Source organism: Hemitrygon akajei, chromosome 6 (genome assembly GCF_048418815.1).
Source record: "Hemitrygon akajei chromosome 6, sHemAka1.3, whole genome shotgun sequence".
NCBI lineage: Eukaryota > Metazoa > Chordata > Chondrichthyes > Myliobatiformes > Dasyatidae > Hemitrygon > Hemitrygon akajei.
In genome coordinates this window covers 37,285,399-37,299,165 of record NC_133129.1, presented here as the reverse complement: position 1 = coordinate 37,299,165, position 13,767 = coordinate 37,285,399, and the positions used below count along the sequence as shown (strand labels likewise).

The 13,767-nt window shown below is 45.6% G+C and overlaps 2 protein-coding genes across 4 annotated transcripts in view; one reads left to right on the top strand and one right to left on the bottom strand.

Moving 5' to 3' along the window:
- Window positions 1-552: 552 nt before the first annotated feature.
- On the bottom strand, window positions 553-13,524 carry LOC140728966 (ADP/ATP translocase 1). Its single transcript, XM_073048139.1, has 4 exons — window positions 13,299-13,524; window positions 8,818-9,304; window positions 7,412-7,552; window positions 553-1,192 (listed from the first exon to the last, which is right to left on the bottom strand). Exons 1-4 carry the CDS (start codon window positions 13,407-13,409, stop codon window positions 1,035-1,037), a joined length of 897 nt encoding a protein of 298 aa, XP_072904240.1. The 5' UTR covers window positions 13,410-13,524; the 3' UTR covers window positions 553-1,034.
- Window positions 11,192-13,767, top strand: part of LOC140728965 (EF-hand calcium-binding domain-containing protein 6) — an 83,540-nt gene continuing 80,964 nt past the window's right edge. The window contains exon 1 of one of the 3 annotated variants that reach the window (XM_073048137.1): window positions 11,192-11,907. Coding sequence is in view for 2 of the 3 variants with exons in the window: in XM_073048134.1 (XP_072904235.1) it covers window positions 11,394-11,434 (41 nt within the window). In the remaining variant the exon portion in view is untranslated. The remainder of the gene's footprint in view (window positions 11,908-13,767) is intronic. The other 2 variants (XM_073048138.1, XM_073048134.1) reach the window with 2 other exon arrangements.

Genomic DNA, 13,767 nt, shown 5'->3' with positions numbered 1-13,767 from the left:
GCTTCAGAAATCCTATTGGAGTAGCCTAGATGATTAATTACCGTGTACGTGCAGATGATACAGACTGGAGCCATGGTGTGATAGAGGTCTAAGGAATGAATGGTACCTCTCATTCCAAATATAAAAATGCATCAATTTGTATCTACTTTTAGGTCTGATTATCAATTTGATAACTCTATACTGCCTAAAACTTACTTCTGCTGAACACCATATACCATATGTAGTCTAACTAAGGTTCTAATCAAGGCTCAGTAAAATAAAATAATGCTTCCTAACTTGATTTCTAATGTATTTGTGATAAAGGTCCTCTTGCATTCTTGTTCCTATTCTAAGCATAAGCACTTTATGTTAATCCCTAGCTATTGTTAAAAATGGAATATAAAAGTTTGACTTAAATGTAAAAAAAAGCAAATCACTGCTATGAAAATGTAATGTCCTTACTGACAATTATGCTGTGGTCCACAGAGACTCTATTGCTACAACTTGAATTTCATTTCAAGTTGCTTTGTCTCTGCCGCAGTGCATGATCAAGAAGTTAATATAAGCATTAGCTCAATTCAAGACCAAAAGTTTTATTGAAAATTGTATACATGAAGCAATCTTAATAAATACTTTTGATTTAATTAGGACCATAAATAACATTTGTTTCAGTTAGGATCAATGCTAAACAATGGGCATAACAATTGAAATTAGAATATAACTATCCCTCTACTACAAATACAGAAATAAGTCACCAGCCAGGGAAAAATAAATGGTAAGTTCCTAAATAAAACATAGAGTTGGCATGGGGATTAGGCCATGGATTTCAATACATAGATGACAAACTGAAAGGTTTGACTATAAATTTTAATAATGTTCTAAGCCCTTTCACATTCAATGAGTCCCCAACCTGCAACTTTTTATTCTGACATCTGATTTCTTAAAGGTACGCTCATTATTGTTAAACCATTATCTACTACAATATAGTACAGTTTTTGTTTAATGTTGAATAATTTAAAATGATGAAGAAATGGGTTGGTAGAAGCCACTGGATCTTAGACATACTTTTTGATTTCATCATACAGTACCAGAACAAACGCACCACCCATTCCTCTCAATACATTTGACCAGGCACCTTTGAAGAAAGCTCTCGGTCCTTCATCTTTTGAAATCTTTCTCCAGCAATCGATTGTGCCCGAATACATAATGTCAGCTGTTAAGACATCACAATAGCAATGTTAGAATACGTATTATACATAATATTCTATTTGTTTTCTCTGAAGAAACCAATCTGCTAAACTGAGTGCATACAGAGCTTTATCGATGATACCCAAGTAAAATTTATACCTATATGGTCATAATACTTTATAAGAATTCACAATAATTGAGGGAATAAGTATAAACTTTTAACTTAAAGATCCAAGTATAAGAATATTTAGTATGATTTATAACTAATTCTAAAATGTAATAATTATGTAATTGGAATGCTTATAATTAGCACTGTTGAATGGCCTCCTTAAGATTTTGTAATTTTTGATTTGAAGCCAAATTGTCCTCCTCTTATCCATATCCTGAGAGCTAGAGGTGACACGCAGTCGGTAAGCCGTTTTGAGACTAGCTTATTCAAACTTCGTGGCGCTGGCATTTAATCCCTAGCGCCCGCCCTCTCCGGGCGGAAATGATGTCAGAGGTGCATTACCAAAGTCTCTCCCCGCGCGCGCTGGCCTTTTGTGAGCTGGTTCGCCTGGGCAGAAAGTGGGTCGCCACATAACCCCCCCCCCCCAGAACCGGCGATACACCCCCCAATGTCCACAGTCTGGATCAGCCTCTGTTTGGGAGGTCTGCCTCTGCGCTGCGGTGCCTGAACCTCGACCGGCTTCGCCAAGTCCACGTGGGCTGGTTTAAGTCGGTCCACCGTGAAAACCACCTCTTTCCCCCCAATGTCCAGAACGTACGTGGACCCATTGTTGTTGATCACCTCGAACGGCCCCTCATATGGCCGCTGTAGTGGTGCCCGGTGTCCACCCCTTCGTACAAACACAAACTTACAGTTCTGCAGGTCTTTGGGTACATGAGTCGGGGTCCGTCCGTGCTGTGAAGTCGGTACAGGGGCCAGGTTGCCGAGCCTTTCGCGTAGTCTGTCCAGGACTGCTGTGGGTTCTTCCTCGCCCCCTTGGGGCTGGTATGAACTCACCTGGGATGGCCAGGGGTGCGCCGTACACCAAGTCGGCCGACAAGGTGTGCAGATCCTCTTTGGGCGCTGTGCGAATTCCAAGCAGGACCCAGGGAAGCTCGTCCACCCAGTTAGGTCCTCTCAGGCGGGCCATGAGAGCCGACTTCAAGTGACGGTGGAAACACTCCACTAGTCCGTTCGACTGTGGGTGGTAGGCAGTACTGTAGTGTAGCTGCGTTCCCAACAGGCCGGCCACAGCCAACCACAGGCTGGAGGTGAACTGGGGGTCTCTGTGGGCCGGTACCCCGAAACGTGCTACCCAGGTTGTAATCAGTGCTCGGGCATGGGAATCGGCAGATGTGTCGGTGAGCGGGACCGCCTCTGGCCACCTCGTGAACCGGTCTACCATAGTTAGGAGGTACCGCTGTCCTCGGGACGCTGGTAGGGGGCCCACGATATCCACATGAATATGGTCGAACCTCCAGTGGGTGGGTTTGAACTGCTGCAACGGGGCTTTAGTGTGCCGCTGCACCTTGGCTGTTTGGCACTGCGCGCACGTTCTGGCCCATTCACTGACCTGCTTGCGAAGTCCGTGCCACGCAAACTTGCTGGAGACCAGCCAGACGGTTGTCCTGATAGATGGGTGCGCCAAACCGTGTATGGAGTCGAAAACTTGCCGCGTCCAGGCTGCCAGGACGATGGGGGCGAGGTTGGCCGGTAGCCACATCGCACAGGAGGGTCCTCTCACCTGGGCCTACGAGAAAGTCCTGCAGCTGCAAACCCGAGACTGCGGTCCTGTAGCTGGGCATCTCGTCGTCTGCCTGCTGCGCCTCCGCCAGTGCTGCATAGTCCACCCCCAGGGACAGGGCCTGGACAGCTGGTCTGAGAGTGCGTCTGCCACGACGTCGTCCTTTCCCGAGACATGCTGGATGTCTGTCGTGTACTCGGAAATGTAAGACAGATGTCGCTGCTGGCGAGCCGACCAGGGATCAGACACCTTCGTAAATGCGAATGGTCAACGATTTGTGGTCCGTGAACGCGGTGAATGGCCTGCCTTCTAAGAAGTACCTGAAATGCTGGATTGCCAGATACAGTGCCAACAGCTCCCGGTCTAAAGCACTGTACTTGAGTTTGGGTGGTTGTAGGTGCTTGCTGAAGAACGCCAGGGTTTGCCAGCACCCCTCGATGAGTTGCTCCAGCACCCCACCGACTGCTGTGTCGGATGCGTCCACCGTGAGGGCAGTTGGAACATCCGTTCTGGGGTGCACCAGCATCGTGGCATCTGCCAAGGCTTCCTTGGCTTTAACTAAAGCGGCCGCAGCCTCCTCATCCCAAGTAATGTCCTCACCTTTACCCGACATCAAGGTGTACAAAGGGCGCATGATATGGGCTGCTGAGGGGAGGAAACGGTGGTAGAAATTCACCATACCAACGAACTCCTGCAGGCCTTTGACCGTGTTGGGCCGGGCAAAGTGGCGGATCGTGTCTACCTTGGCGGGCAGAGGTGTTGCCCTGTCTTTGGTAATCCTGTAGCCCAGGAAGTCGATGGTATCGAGACCGAACTGGCATTTGGCCGGGTTGATCGGGAGGCCGAAATCACTCAGGCAGGAGTAGAGCTGGCGGAGGTGGGACAGATGCTCCTGGCGACTACTGCTGGTTATAAGGATGTCGTCCAAATAGATGAACGCAAAGTCCAGGTCACGTCCCACCGCATCCATTAGCCGCTGGAACGTCTGTGCGGCATTCTGCAGGCCAAACAGCATTCGGAGGAACTCGAACAGGCCAAACGGGGTGATGAGTGCCGTTTTGGGGATGTCTTCAGGGTGCACCAGGATTTGATGGTATCCCCGGACGAGGTCTACTTTGGAAAAGATTCTTGCCCCGTGCAGGTTTGCTGCAAAGTCCTGTATGTGCAGCACAGGGTAGCGGTCTGGAGTTATAGCCTTGTTCAGTCTGCGGTAGTCGCCGCATGGTCTCCAACCCCCGGCTGCTTTGGGCACCATGTGCAGGGGGGAGGCCCATGGGCTGTCGGACCTCCGTATGATCCCCAATTCCTCCATCCTCTTGAATTCCTCCTTCGCCAGGTGGAGCTTTTCCGGGGGGAGCCTTTGTGCGCAGGCATGGAGGGGTGGTCCCTGGGTCAAGATGTGGTGCTGTACCTCGTGTCTGGGCATGGCTGCCGTGAACTGTGGTGCCAGAATCGATGGAAAGTCCACCAGGATTCTGGTGAATTCACTGTCCAACAGCGTGATGGAGTCCAGGTGTGGGGCCGGCAACTTGGCTTCACCCAGGGAGAACGTCTGGAAAGTCTCAGCATGTACCATTATTTCCCTTGCAAGTCGACCAGCAGGCTGTGAGCTCTCAAGAAGTCCGCCCCCAGGAGTGGTTGGGCCACCGCGGCCAGTGTGAAGTCCCACGTGAACCGGCTGGCGCCGAACTGCAGCTGCACTGTGCTGCCGTTTGTGGCCCTCAGGGTGGGTCCTGGCTTCCTGTTGCGGGTGTCATACCGCGTTGGGGGCAAGAGGCTGTCCTAGTGGCCAGCCGCCATAGTCATTAGCGGCAGCTGGCCCTGGCCCTTGCAGGGCAGGCAACAATGGCGGGCTTCTGTGCCCCACCGCTGGTGGTAGAATCACCACTGTTCACTGTCCTCCTCACTCCTGCCTCTGTGTTGTGTGCACCCCCCTGCCAGGCCTGGTCTGGTCCACTGTTGGGCGCGTGGCCTGGTAATCTGACCGACGGACGCCACGCTCTCACTCTTGGCTTTCCACAGCACGTCTGCCCTGGCCGCCACCTTCCGGGGATCGCTGAAATCTGGGTCAGCCAGCAGCAGATGTATGTCCTCAGGCAGTTGCTCTAGGAACGCTTGCTCAAACATGAGGCAGGGCTTCTGTCCGTCAGCCAGGGCCAGCATCTCGTTCATCAATGCTGATGGCAGCCTGTCTCCCAAACCGTCCAGGTGAAGCAGGCGGGCACTCCTCACGCCGTGAGAGGCCAAAGGTCCCAATGAGCAGCGCCTTGAATGCTTCATATTTGCCTTCTTCCGGCGGCGACTGTATGAAATCCTCAACCTGGGCGGCTGTCTCCTGGTCAAGGGCACTCACCACGTGATAGTAATGCGTGGAATCAGAAGGTATCTGCCGAATCTGGAACTGGGCTTCTGCTTGGCTAAACCACACGCGTGGTCGCAGCGTCCAGAAAGTCGGCAGTTTTAGCGAAACTGCGTGAACAGATCAAGAGTCAGTCTTCTTTGGTCCAAATCCCGTTTGGACCGTCGGGGTCACCAATGTAGCGATGTACTACATACAGAGCTAGAGACGACACGCAGTCGGTAAGCCGTTTCGAGACTAGTTTATTCAAACTCCGCAGTGCTGGCATTTAATCCCTAGCGCCCGCCCTCTCCGGGCTGAAATGACATCAGAGGTGCATTACCAAAGTCTCTCCCCGCGCGCTGGCTATTTGTGAGCCGATTCGCCTGCGCAGAAAGTGGGTCGCCACAATACCTCCATTCCCTGCATATTCATCTGTCCAATACACCTTAAATGCAAGATGAAGGCTAAATCCAATGGTCATTTTTCAAGAAATAATCTAGTTGTGTATGGTGTTTCAGTTTATATAGAGATGTTAATTGATTCCACTATTTTTATAAAACTTATTTTATAAATTTATCAAAGGTGACTTACACCCTTTGCTAAATCTTTATTTTGTTATGTGTGATTGTAAATATACATGGTTATATTGCATGTGAGAAGAAAATAGTGTTTTGTGTAAATTCACTTAATTATGTTAACGTACAGGAAGCTAAGATGAAAGTTAGTAGATTTTTACCTCTGGAATGCTTCAAATTCATTTCAAAGTGAAGCAATATTTTTTTTAAAGCAATATGCTTTTTGTATTGCTTGAAAGATGTGCTAAATGAGACATAACTCTTGAGGTTTTAGGTCTTCAGCTAAGAGCAGCAACTTTGCTGAGAGAAACCACAAAACATTAGGGGTAAAAGAATAAAGAAAAATCATTTAGCCTGCACTTGTTCTTGCTGTGTTGGGACCAGGTATATCAAGAAAATCTTTAGAACTGTAGTTAATCATCTTTCCGAATGTGTTCCCATTATCGACTTTGAAGTGAAGTCACTCTAAATGAAGAGTAGCAACAGCAATAACCAATTCTATACAGCAGAATGCCATGACTTTGATGGTAACCAAGATACTTCGTCAGGGTAACTGAAGAATAATTATTGTCCATGAGAAAGAAAAAACATCTTTAATTTTGATTTCTTGTGACTTGATTAGATGCTTGCAACCACATTCTTTTAAGTGGTAGCTCTACTCCTGACCATGAGGATAAACATTAGACTGCAGTCAAATAAAAAAAGGGCTTGCATGATAAGGGCAAAAGAAAGGACAGAAGAGTCAAGTACATTTTAAAACAATGCAACAATTGAAAATAGACCTGGTACTGTACATTTGCATCAAAGGCTGTTTCTAATTCATGAATGTGATGGTAGGTATCAAAGTTGTGCAAGGGTTTATTGTCACTTGTATGAGGTTCATGACTGAAGTTCCTGGTGAGAAATGGAACTGTTATTATCCCTCAACCATCAGGCTCCTAAACCACAGGATAAATTCTCACCCCAAAACTGAACTGATTCCATTGTGGACTCTATTTCAAAGACTCTACAACTCATATTCTCAACATTATTTACCTATTTTTAATTATTGTTTTGTTTTCTTTTCTTTTTTGCATTTGCACAATTTGTTGCTTTTTGCACATTGGTTGTTTGTCCATCTTTGTGTGCAGTTTTTCATTGATTCTATTGTGTTTCTTTGTATTAAACTGTGAATGCCCTTAATAAAATGAATCTCAGGGCAATACAGTATATGGTGACATATATCTACTTTGATAATAAATTTACTTTGAACTTGGATGAAGGGTCTTGGCCTGAAACATCGACTGTTCATTTTGCTCTATAGAAGCTATGTGACCTGCTGAGTTCTTCAGCATTTTGTGTGTTACTGAAGTTTCTGCTGTAATGACAACATGGAAGAGAAAGCCCTTTGGCTCCGGGTTCTTTGCAGGTGAATTCGCTTCCTGGTCTCAAAATAAAGATTGGACCTGCCAGAGCAGCAGTATTTCTACAGCATTCTGACTGCTGCCACATCAGAGACATTCAATTGTTTTTGGTGTAAGAAAAAATGCTTAGCTCAATTTACAGTAACTGTTTTTCAAATGATTATCATTGAGGTAATTCTGATTCACACGTACCTTTTTTCCGACCTGACTGCATCATCATCCGCCGACGGACCGTGTCAAATGGATAGGACACCAGTCCCGCCACTGCTGTGACACTTTGTGCAATCATCCAGCTAATCAGAATATGCACGTTCTTGGGATCTGGCAACATACCTGATGATTACAAACAAATGTATCATTGTTAATTGGCCAGATTATTTAAGGTTCATAGACTGCCTACTACACACACGTTTATATAAAGGCCTTTCAGCTGTTACGGTGCAGGGGGAGGGGGGAAATCGTGTTTGACGGACACAGACAAGTGGCGGGAAGAAGGGCAAAGCTTTAGCTTCTTTATTGCTCTCCCCTCCAGCACGAAGTTGCTATTCAGTTGTACAATGATGGTAACCTCTGGGAAACTCACATCATGAGGGCAGCTGGTCGCAGCTCCTTAGTTGGCAAGATTCCATTTTGTTTAACCATTTAATTCCTCCAGATCTGATCATTTATTTTTCATCCAAAGTGCAATCTAACCCGTGACCTCTTACTCTCCATCACAAAGCTCTGAAAATGCACGCTTCATGACAATAGAATTAAATACATGAATAGGTTACAATACGCTTCCAAAAAAAAGTTCTTTGCAGTTAACGTGCCTGGTCATGGAAAGCAGACGGCAATAAATCAGTGTCATATTTTAAAAAGGCATAGATCATCTTCCAGGAATCTATTAGTCCACACGTAAGACAAACATCTTCCTCGACAACCCTCAACAAATTTATTTTCAAGTGAATGCACCAGGAATTCCCTCTTTTGACGTGGGCGTATGTCATCCTTTGGTACACTTGATCATTAGTAAACTTGGTATATTATTTCTGGAGATAAAACTCGTGAAACCTGACAAGATTTTATTAATAAGAAGACTTATGTCTGTCTGAATCATTTCGACATTAAAGATGTTTCCTATAGTGGAAATGTCTTGAACTAGAGGGTACAGTCTCAGAATACAAGGGCGTTCCTTTAGAACAAGGATGAGGGAATAGTCAGAGGGAATTCACTTGCAACGAACGGCAGTGGGGGCAAAGTCATCGGGTATATTTAAGCGAAGGTAGTAAGAGCGTCAAAGTTTACGGGGAGAAGGCAGACAAATGGGGTTGAAAGTGATAATCGGTCAGCCATGATGGAATGGAGGAACAGAGTCGATGGGCCAAATGGCCTAATTATGCTCCTACGTCTTACGATTTTTAAAACGTATGACCACTTAAAAACTAAAAGCTATCTAGAAGTTATGCAACTTAATTTGGCGTGGTTTTGAAGGATTTTATTCGGCTTTAGTAAAGGTAATTTATCAGATACATGTTGTAAACAAGAATCAGTTGGCATTAACAGGGTGTATTTTTCTATCTTCCGAACTCATTGACTCCAATCCCAAACGCTCTTACCTTTTGCGGTATCATAGACTCCAAAGTAGGCAGCTCGGTATATGATGATGCCTTGGACAGAGACGTTAAATCCCTGGTACAGGCCTCTAATGCCGTCTGATTTAAAGATTTTCGTGATGCAGCTGGCCAGGCCGGTGAACTCTCTCTCGTTCAGGGCTTTGCCCACATCAGCTGCCAGCCGCGTTCGGGCGAAGTCTAGCGGGTAAACGAAACACAGGGAGGTTGCTCCAGCCGCTCCACCCGATGCCAAATTCCCGGCGAAGTAACGCCAGAACTGCGTCTTCTTATCGACGCCCCCAAGGAAGATTTGCTTATACTTGTCCTTGAAGGCGAAGTTAAGGGCCTGAGTTGGGAAATACCTGATCACATTGGCCAGGTTTCCACGCCAGAAAGATAAAAATCCCTGCTCTTTGGGAATGCGCACAACGCAGTCCATGATCCCCTTGTATTGTGTTTCTGATGTGATCTGCTTACTGGCATGTTGGACCTGGAAGTGTTTAGAAAGAACAATAAATCATTGTTACATAACCCCCAATTGAAATTTGCTGTCTGTGATGTTTTTAATATATTAAATATAATTACAAATTCATCCGTACATTAATTTATAATGGAAAATAATTCTAGGAACCAGGAACCCATGTCAAAATATGAGACCGATCCACCAGACTGGATGCCGGGAGAATGGAACGAAAGCATCCCTGTATTTATACAAGACTTCACCTACCGGGGGTCTTCTCGCGCACTTAATACCCAATGAAATCATTCTCAAGTGCAATAAAATGTGGGGAAAGCGGAATCAATTTTGGCATTCCAAGCTATCGTGAGCAGTGGTAATGGTGACAGAGAACGGCACAGCTCGGTAATAGTCCTTTCAGCCCACAGTGGGTGCCGACCTTTTTGCACGTCTATCAAAATATCTCTTAAAAGTCGTAACTGTATCTGATTGCACCACTACCCCCCCCCCCCCCCAATAACTCCACCCTCTCACCTTAAACCAATGCCTTCTTGCTTTTGATACCTCTACCATGGGGGGGGGGGGGGGTAGTTTTATATTCATGGTTTTCATAATCGTTTATACTTCTGTCAAACTTCCCCAGAAATTCATGAATTGGATGGGGCATAGAGGGCTATGGTCCAGGTGCGGGTCGATGGGACTCGCCAGAATAATATTTTCGCGCCGAGGAGTGTTTCTGTGCCGTAGCGTTCTATGACTCCATAACTCTATAACTGCACACAATAGTCCAAATGTGACGTAAACGGTATTATGCAGAGATGCAACGTAACACCCCAACTCGTATATTCTATGCCCGGGCCCCTGAAGCAAACATAACATAGGTCTTTTTAGCGAGTTCTCTCGCCTACTGTGTAGCTACTTGCAGTACCGACAGTTCGCAGATCTGTTCATCAGTGTATAATACATCATATATTACAGATATCATATCCCTATTTGACTCCCCAAAATGTATCAACTTGCCCTTGACGACATTGGATTTCATCTAACACTCCACACAACTTCCAATCTGATCTATATCCGCCAGTAACTTTAGTCAATCTATCCAAAACAAATCATTTAATTTCCAGTATTTCAGTGAGACTGCTTAAAGTGGGATGAAACAACTCCAAAGGAATCTAAATTATACTCGTTGCATGATATTAAAAACTTTCTTAAGGGCAGGTTTAGCCTTACCCCACAATATCGAGCCTGCAATTTGCGCACGATTCTCCACCAGCCCACTTCCAGCTGTTTGGTAGGAGTATCATATTCGCAACACCTTCTTTTCAATTGATAACCTCCACTAATTAAATTTCGACCCTGAGGTCAAATGGAAGCTAATCGCCATTTAAAGGTGTCATTGCTTTCCAAGACGGATATTCATTCAACCTCTTTTTCTGCTACCGAGCAGTCCAGATTTAGGCTCCCCCGTGTGGGATTTAGGAAACGAAGTTGACATCAGGGATTATCTCATGGATTGAATAAAATTGGAAGTATCCTAACTTTTCCCATTAAATGTTTGCTTCCACAGTACCGATAAACTGCACTGAAGTTGTAGAGACATGCTGCCAAACTCTGCTTGGAATGTTTTTCAGCAAGTTCTCTCGCATGCTAATTCAAAGAACACGGCACCCAGGTGTCGACAGGAAGAGTTTTCCAGTCTGTCTGCTTGGGTATGAAACATGCGAGAAAAGTCTGCACTGCCTATATTACCTCTAAAGGGATAATTACGGATAGCTGATTCCACATAACTGAAAGTATTGGGTGAGGGATTACTGGCTCCGGGCGATGGGTTAAAGTGTAATATACAAAATGCAATGGTTAGTTTACCCACAGCACACAATAATGTTATAATGGACAGGTATGATCTTTACGAAAAGTCACTGAAACCCGGGGAACACTTCCCCCAATCCCGGATGGCATCTTAGAACCTCTCAACTTCTCTGACGTGTAGCGCTGCCTCAGAATCTGCCAGCACCTTTGAGCTCAAGTGTCTGAAGAAATGTTCAGCCCCCGCAGCCTAAGCTGAGACGAAGGGACAAGTAGGGCTCCCTTCAACTGGGATGGGTCTAGACTCCGGAGGATGCTGATCAAGAAGAAAGGAGGACTGGAGATCAGCTCCAGGTACAATTGATGCAAAGTATGGGAAACAATGGATGCAATAATATTTCGCTCAAGCTCGCTATCAAATTTCCTCTGCCAATCGTCTATTTGAATTGCGTTGAGATGCTTTCCTAGATTTGTTATACAAAAGATCTTTGATACAGTCTAAATCGGCCAACGATACTTGCGCTGGACCACCTTTCATAAAATGCAACTAAGGAACTGAAATGTTGATTCGGGCAAAACTAATTTACAAATTATAATGGTTAATTCCATTCATGAAGCAACATCCTTTAATTCAACCCGAGTCCTTCTGCAGGGGTATCAATTGAAACCATACACTAAAACGGAGATATGGTCTTCGAAAACAGAGGCCCAATCTGACTGAAGCGGTGGGGTTTCAATTGTCTTTGGTGTACCGAATTTACCTCAGCTTCTACACTCATCAACAATCAAGAGTTGTGATATCTTTATGATCACCAATGCTACTTTAGGTAGGTAGATTGGTTTGTTACTGTTACATATGCCGAGAGACTGTGAAAAACTTGCTTTGCATGCCGTCCGTACAGATCAGTTCATTATGACGGTGCATTGAGCTACTACAATAATAGAATGCAGAATAACTTTACAGTACTGTACCGAGAAAGTGTAGTGAGGTAAACAGTTGCGTGGAAGGTCACAGTGAGGTAGATTGTGACGATAAGAGTCCATTTTATTGTAGTGGAGAAACATTCAATAGTCTAATGACAGCGGGATCGAAGCTGTCCTTGAGCCTGGTGGTAGGTCTTTTCGGGTTTTTGTATCATCTCCCTGGTGCGTGGTGGAGAAGAGAGAATGTCCGGTGTGGGAGGGAGTCTTTGACTATATATTTTTTATACTATCAAAATCAAAATCTTTGATTTTGTTGACTGCTTTACTGGGGCAGCGAGAAGTGTAGACACGGTCCACGAAGGGTGGCTGCTTTCGTGATGAACTGAGTTCTGTTCACAACTTTTGACGTTCATTGGGGTGACGGCATTCGCAGGAATCTGAGTAGGGGGCGGGTTTCAGCCACCAATCATTCATGGTTCTGCTCCACCCGCAGTGTAGCCGAGGAAGTGATTTCTTTTGAATGATCAAATATTGCACCATTTCTCATTCCCCGTTTACTCACCCAGATTTAAACGATATTAAAGCAAATGTGTTTAGTTCCGATCCAATACAAATGGTGTGACTTTATAATAGTGCGAAACTTTGCAATGCACCGCAAACACCAGGAAATCTGCAGATGCTGGACATTCAAGCAACACACACAAAATGCTGGTGGAACGCAGCAGGCCAGGCAGCATCTATAGGGAGAAGTACAGTCGACGTTTCGGGCCCAGACCCTTGGTCAGGACAATGCACCATATACTTTTAAAACAATATCAAGGTGAGATTTGCTTTCCGAATTTAATTGAATCCCGGAGAATCTCCGGTGCTAGTATTACTTGTGACCAATCGAATAATTACTGCCAAACTAAGTTAAAACTCCAAGCAGAATCCAACAAGTTCAACTACTGCCCAGAAGTTCTACAATTAATTGTCTTCAACGAACAAGCTACTCTAAACGTTGCTTTCAATAACCTAACTGGGCTTCAGCGAGCGCTTGATTCTATAAGGAGACACTGGAAGGTCATGCAGTGTGTCAATGAGACACACGCTGGTTTCTTTTTATAGCGCATTTAGCCTGTGAGGGTTCTTTACTTTGCGCCAGCCGGTACTTTTGCAAGCTCCTTTGAGTTTCAATTATCCTCGTTTCACGGCAGTACTCGCAGGGCAACTCATTTCAACCGGCTTTGAATAAGCCTCGACGCGGCAGCTCCGTCGTTGTTTAGGCTTGACCCCGTCCCCACTCGTCACTTACCTGTAACAGTAACTTCACCCGTTCGATGGGCGCTACTGCAGTTTTGGAAATGGCAGCGGCAATCCCACCGGCCAGAAAGTCTTTGATGAAGCTGATCGCGTAGTCACTCATCTTTACGCGTGGCGAAGACCAATCTGGCGGAGAAACACAAGGGGATGTGCGCGCCCGCTGATATCACCAGTCTCCCAGGATATTTGCGGCGGACCAAATGGGCGCATCTACTCTTTCACACCTAATTTAAGCGCCTCCATATATCGCGAGAGGGAAATAGGAGAAAGAACAACTGCGTGGGGGGCGGCAAGAGCTCGCATTGGTGCTACTCAATAAATTTCCTGGGTCACAGTTCAGAAAAGAGGACATGGTTGTCTAAAGAAGACATCAGAGTACATTGGGGACATTTAAAGGACACCTTTGGAAAAAGATCACGCCTAATCATTGCAAAGTCGTGACCCTGTACTTCAAACTTAAC

Excerpts from the sequence above, each read along its gene's own strand:
- LOC140728966 (XM_073048139.1), bottom strand. The coding sequence starts at position 13,409 with ATGAGTGACTACGCGATCAGCTTCATCAAAGACTTTCTGGCCGGTGGG. Across the intron at positions 9,305-13,298 it reads GGGTGAAGTTACTGTTACAG|GTCCAACATGCCAGTAAGCA; the intron begins GTAAGTGACGAG and ends AAACACTTCCAG. Across the intron at positions 7,553-8,817 it reads AGTCTATGATACCGCAAAAG|GTATGTTGCCAGATCCCAAG; the intron begins GTAAGAGCGTTT and ends TGTAATCATCAG.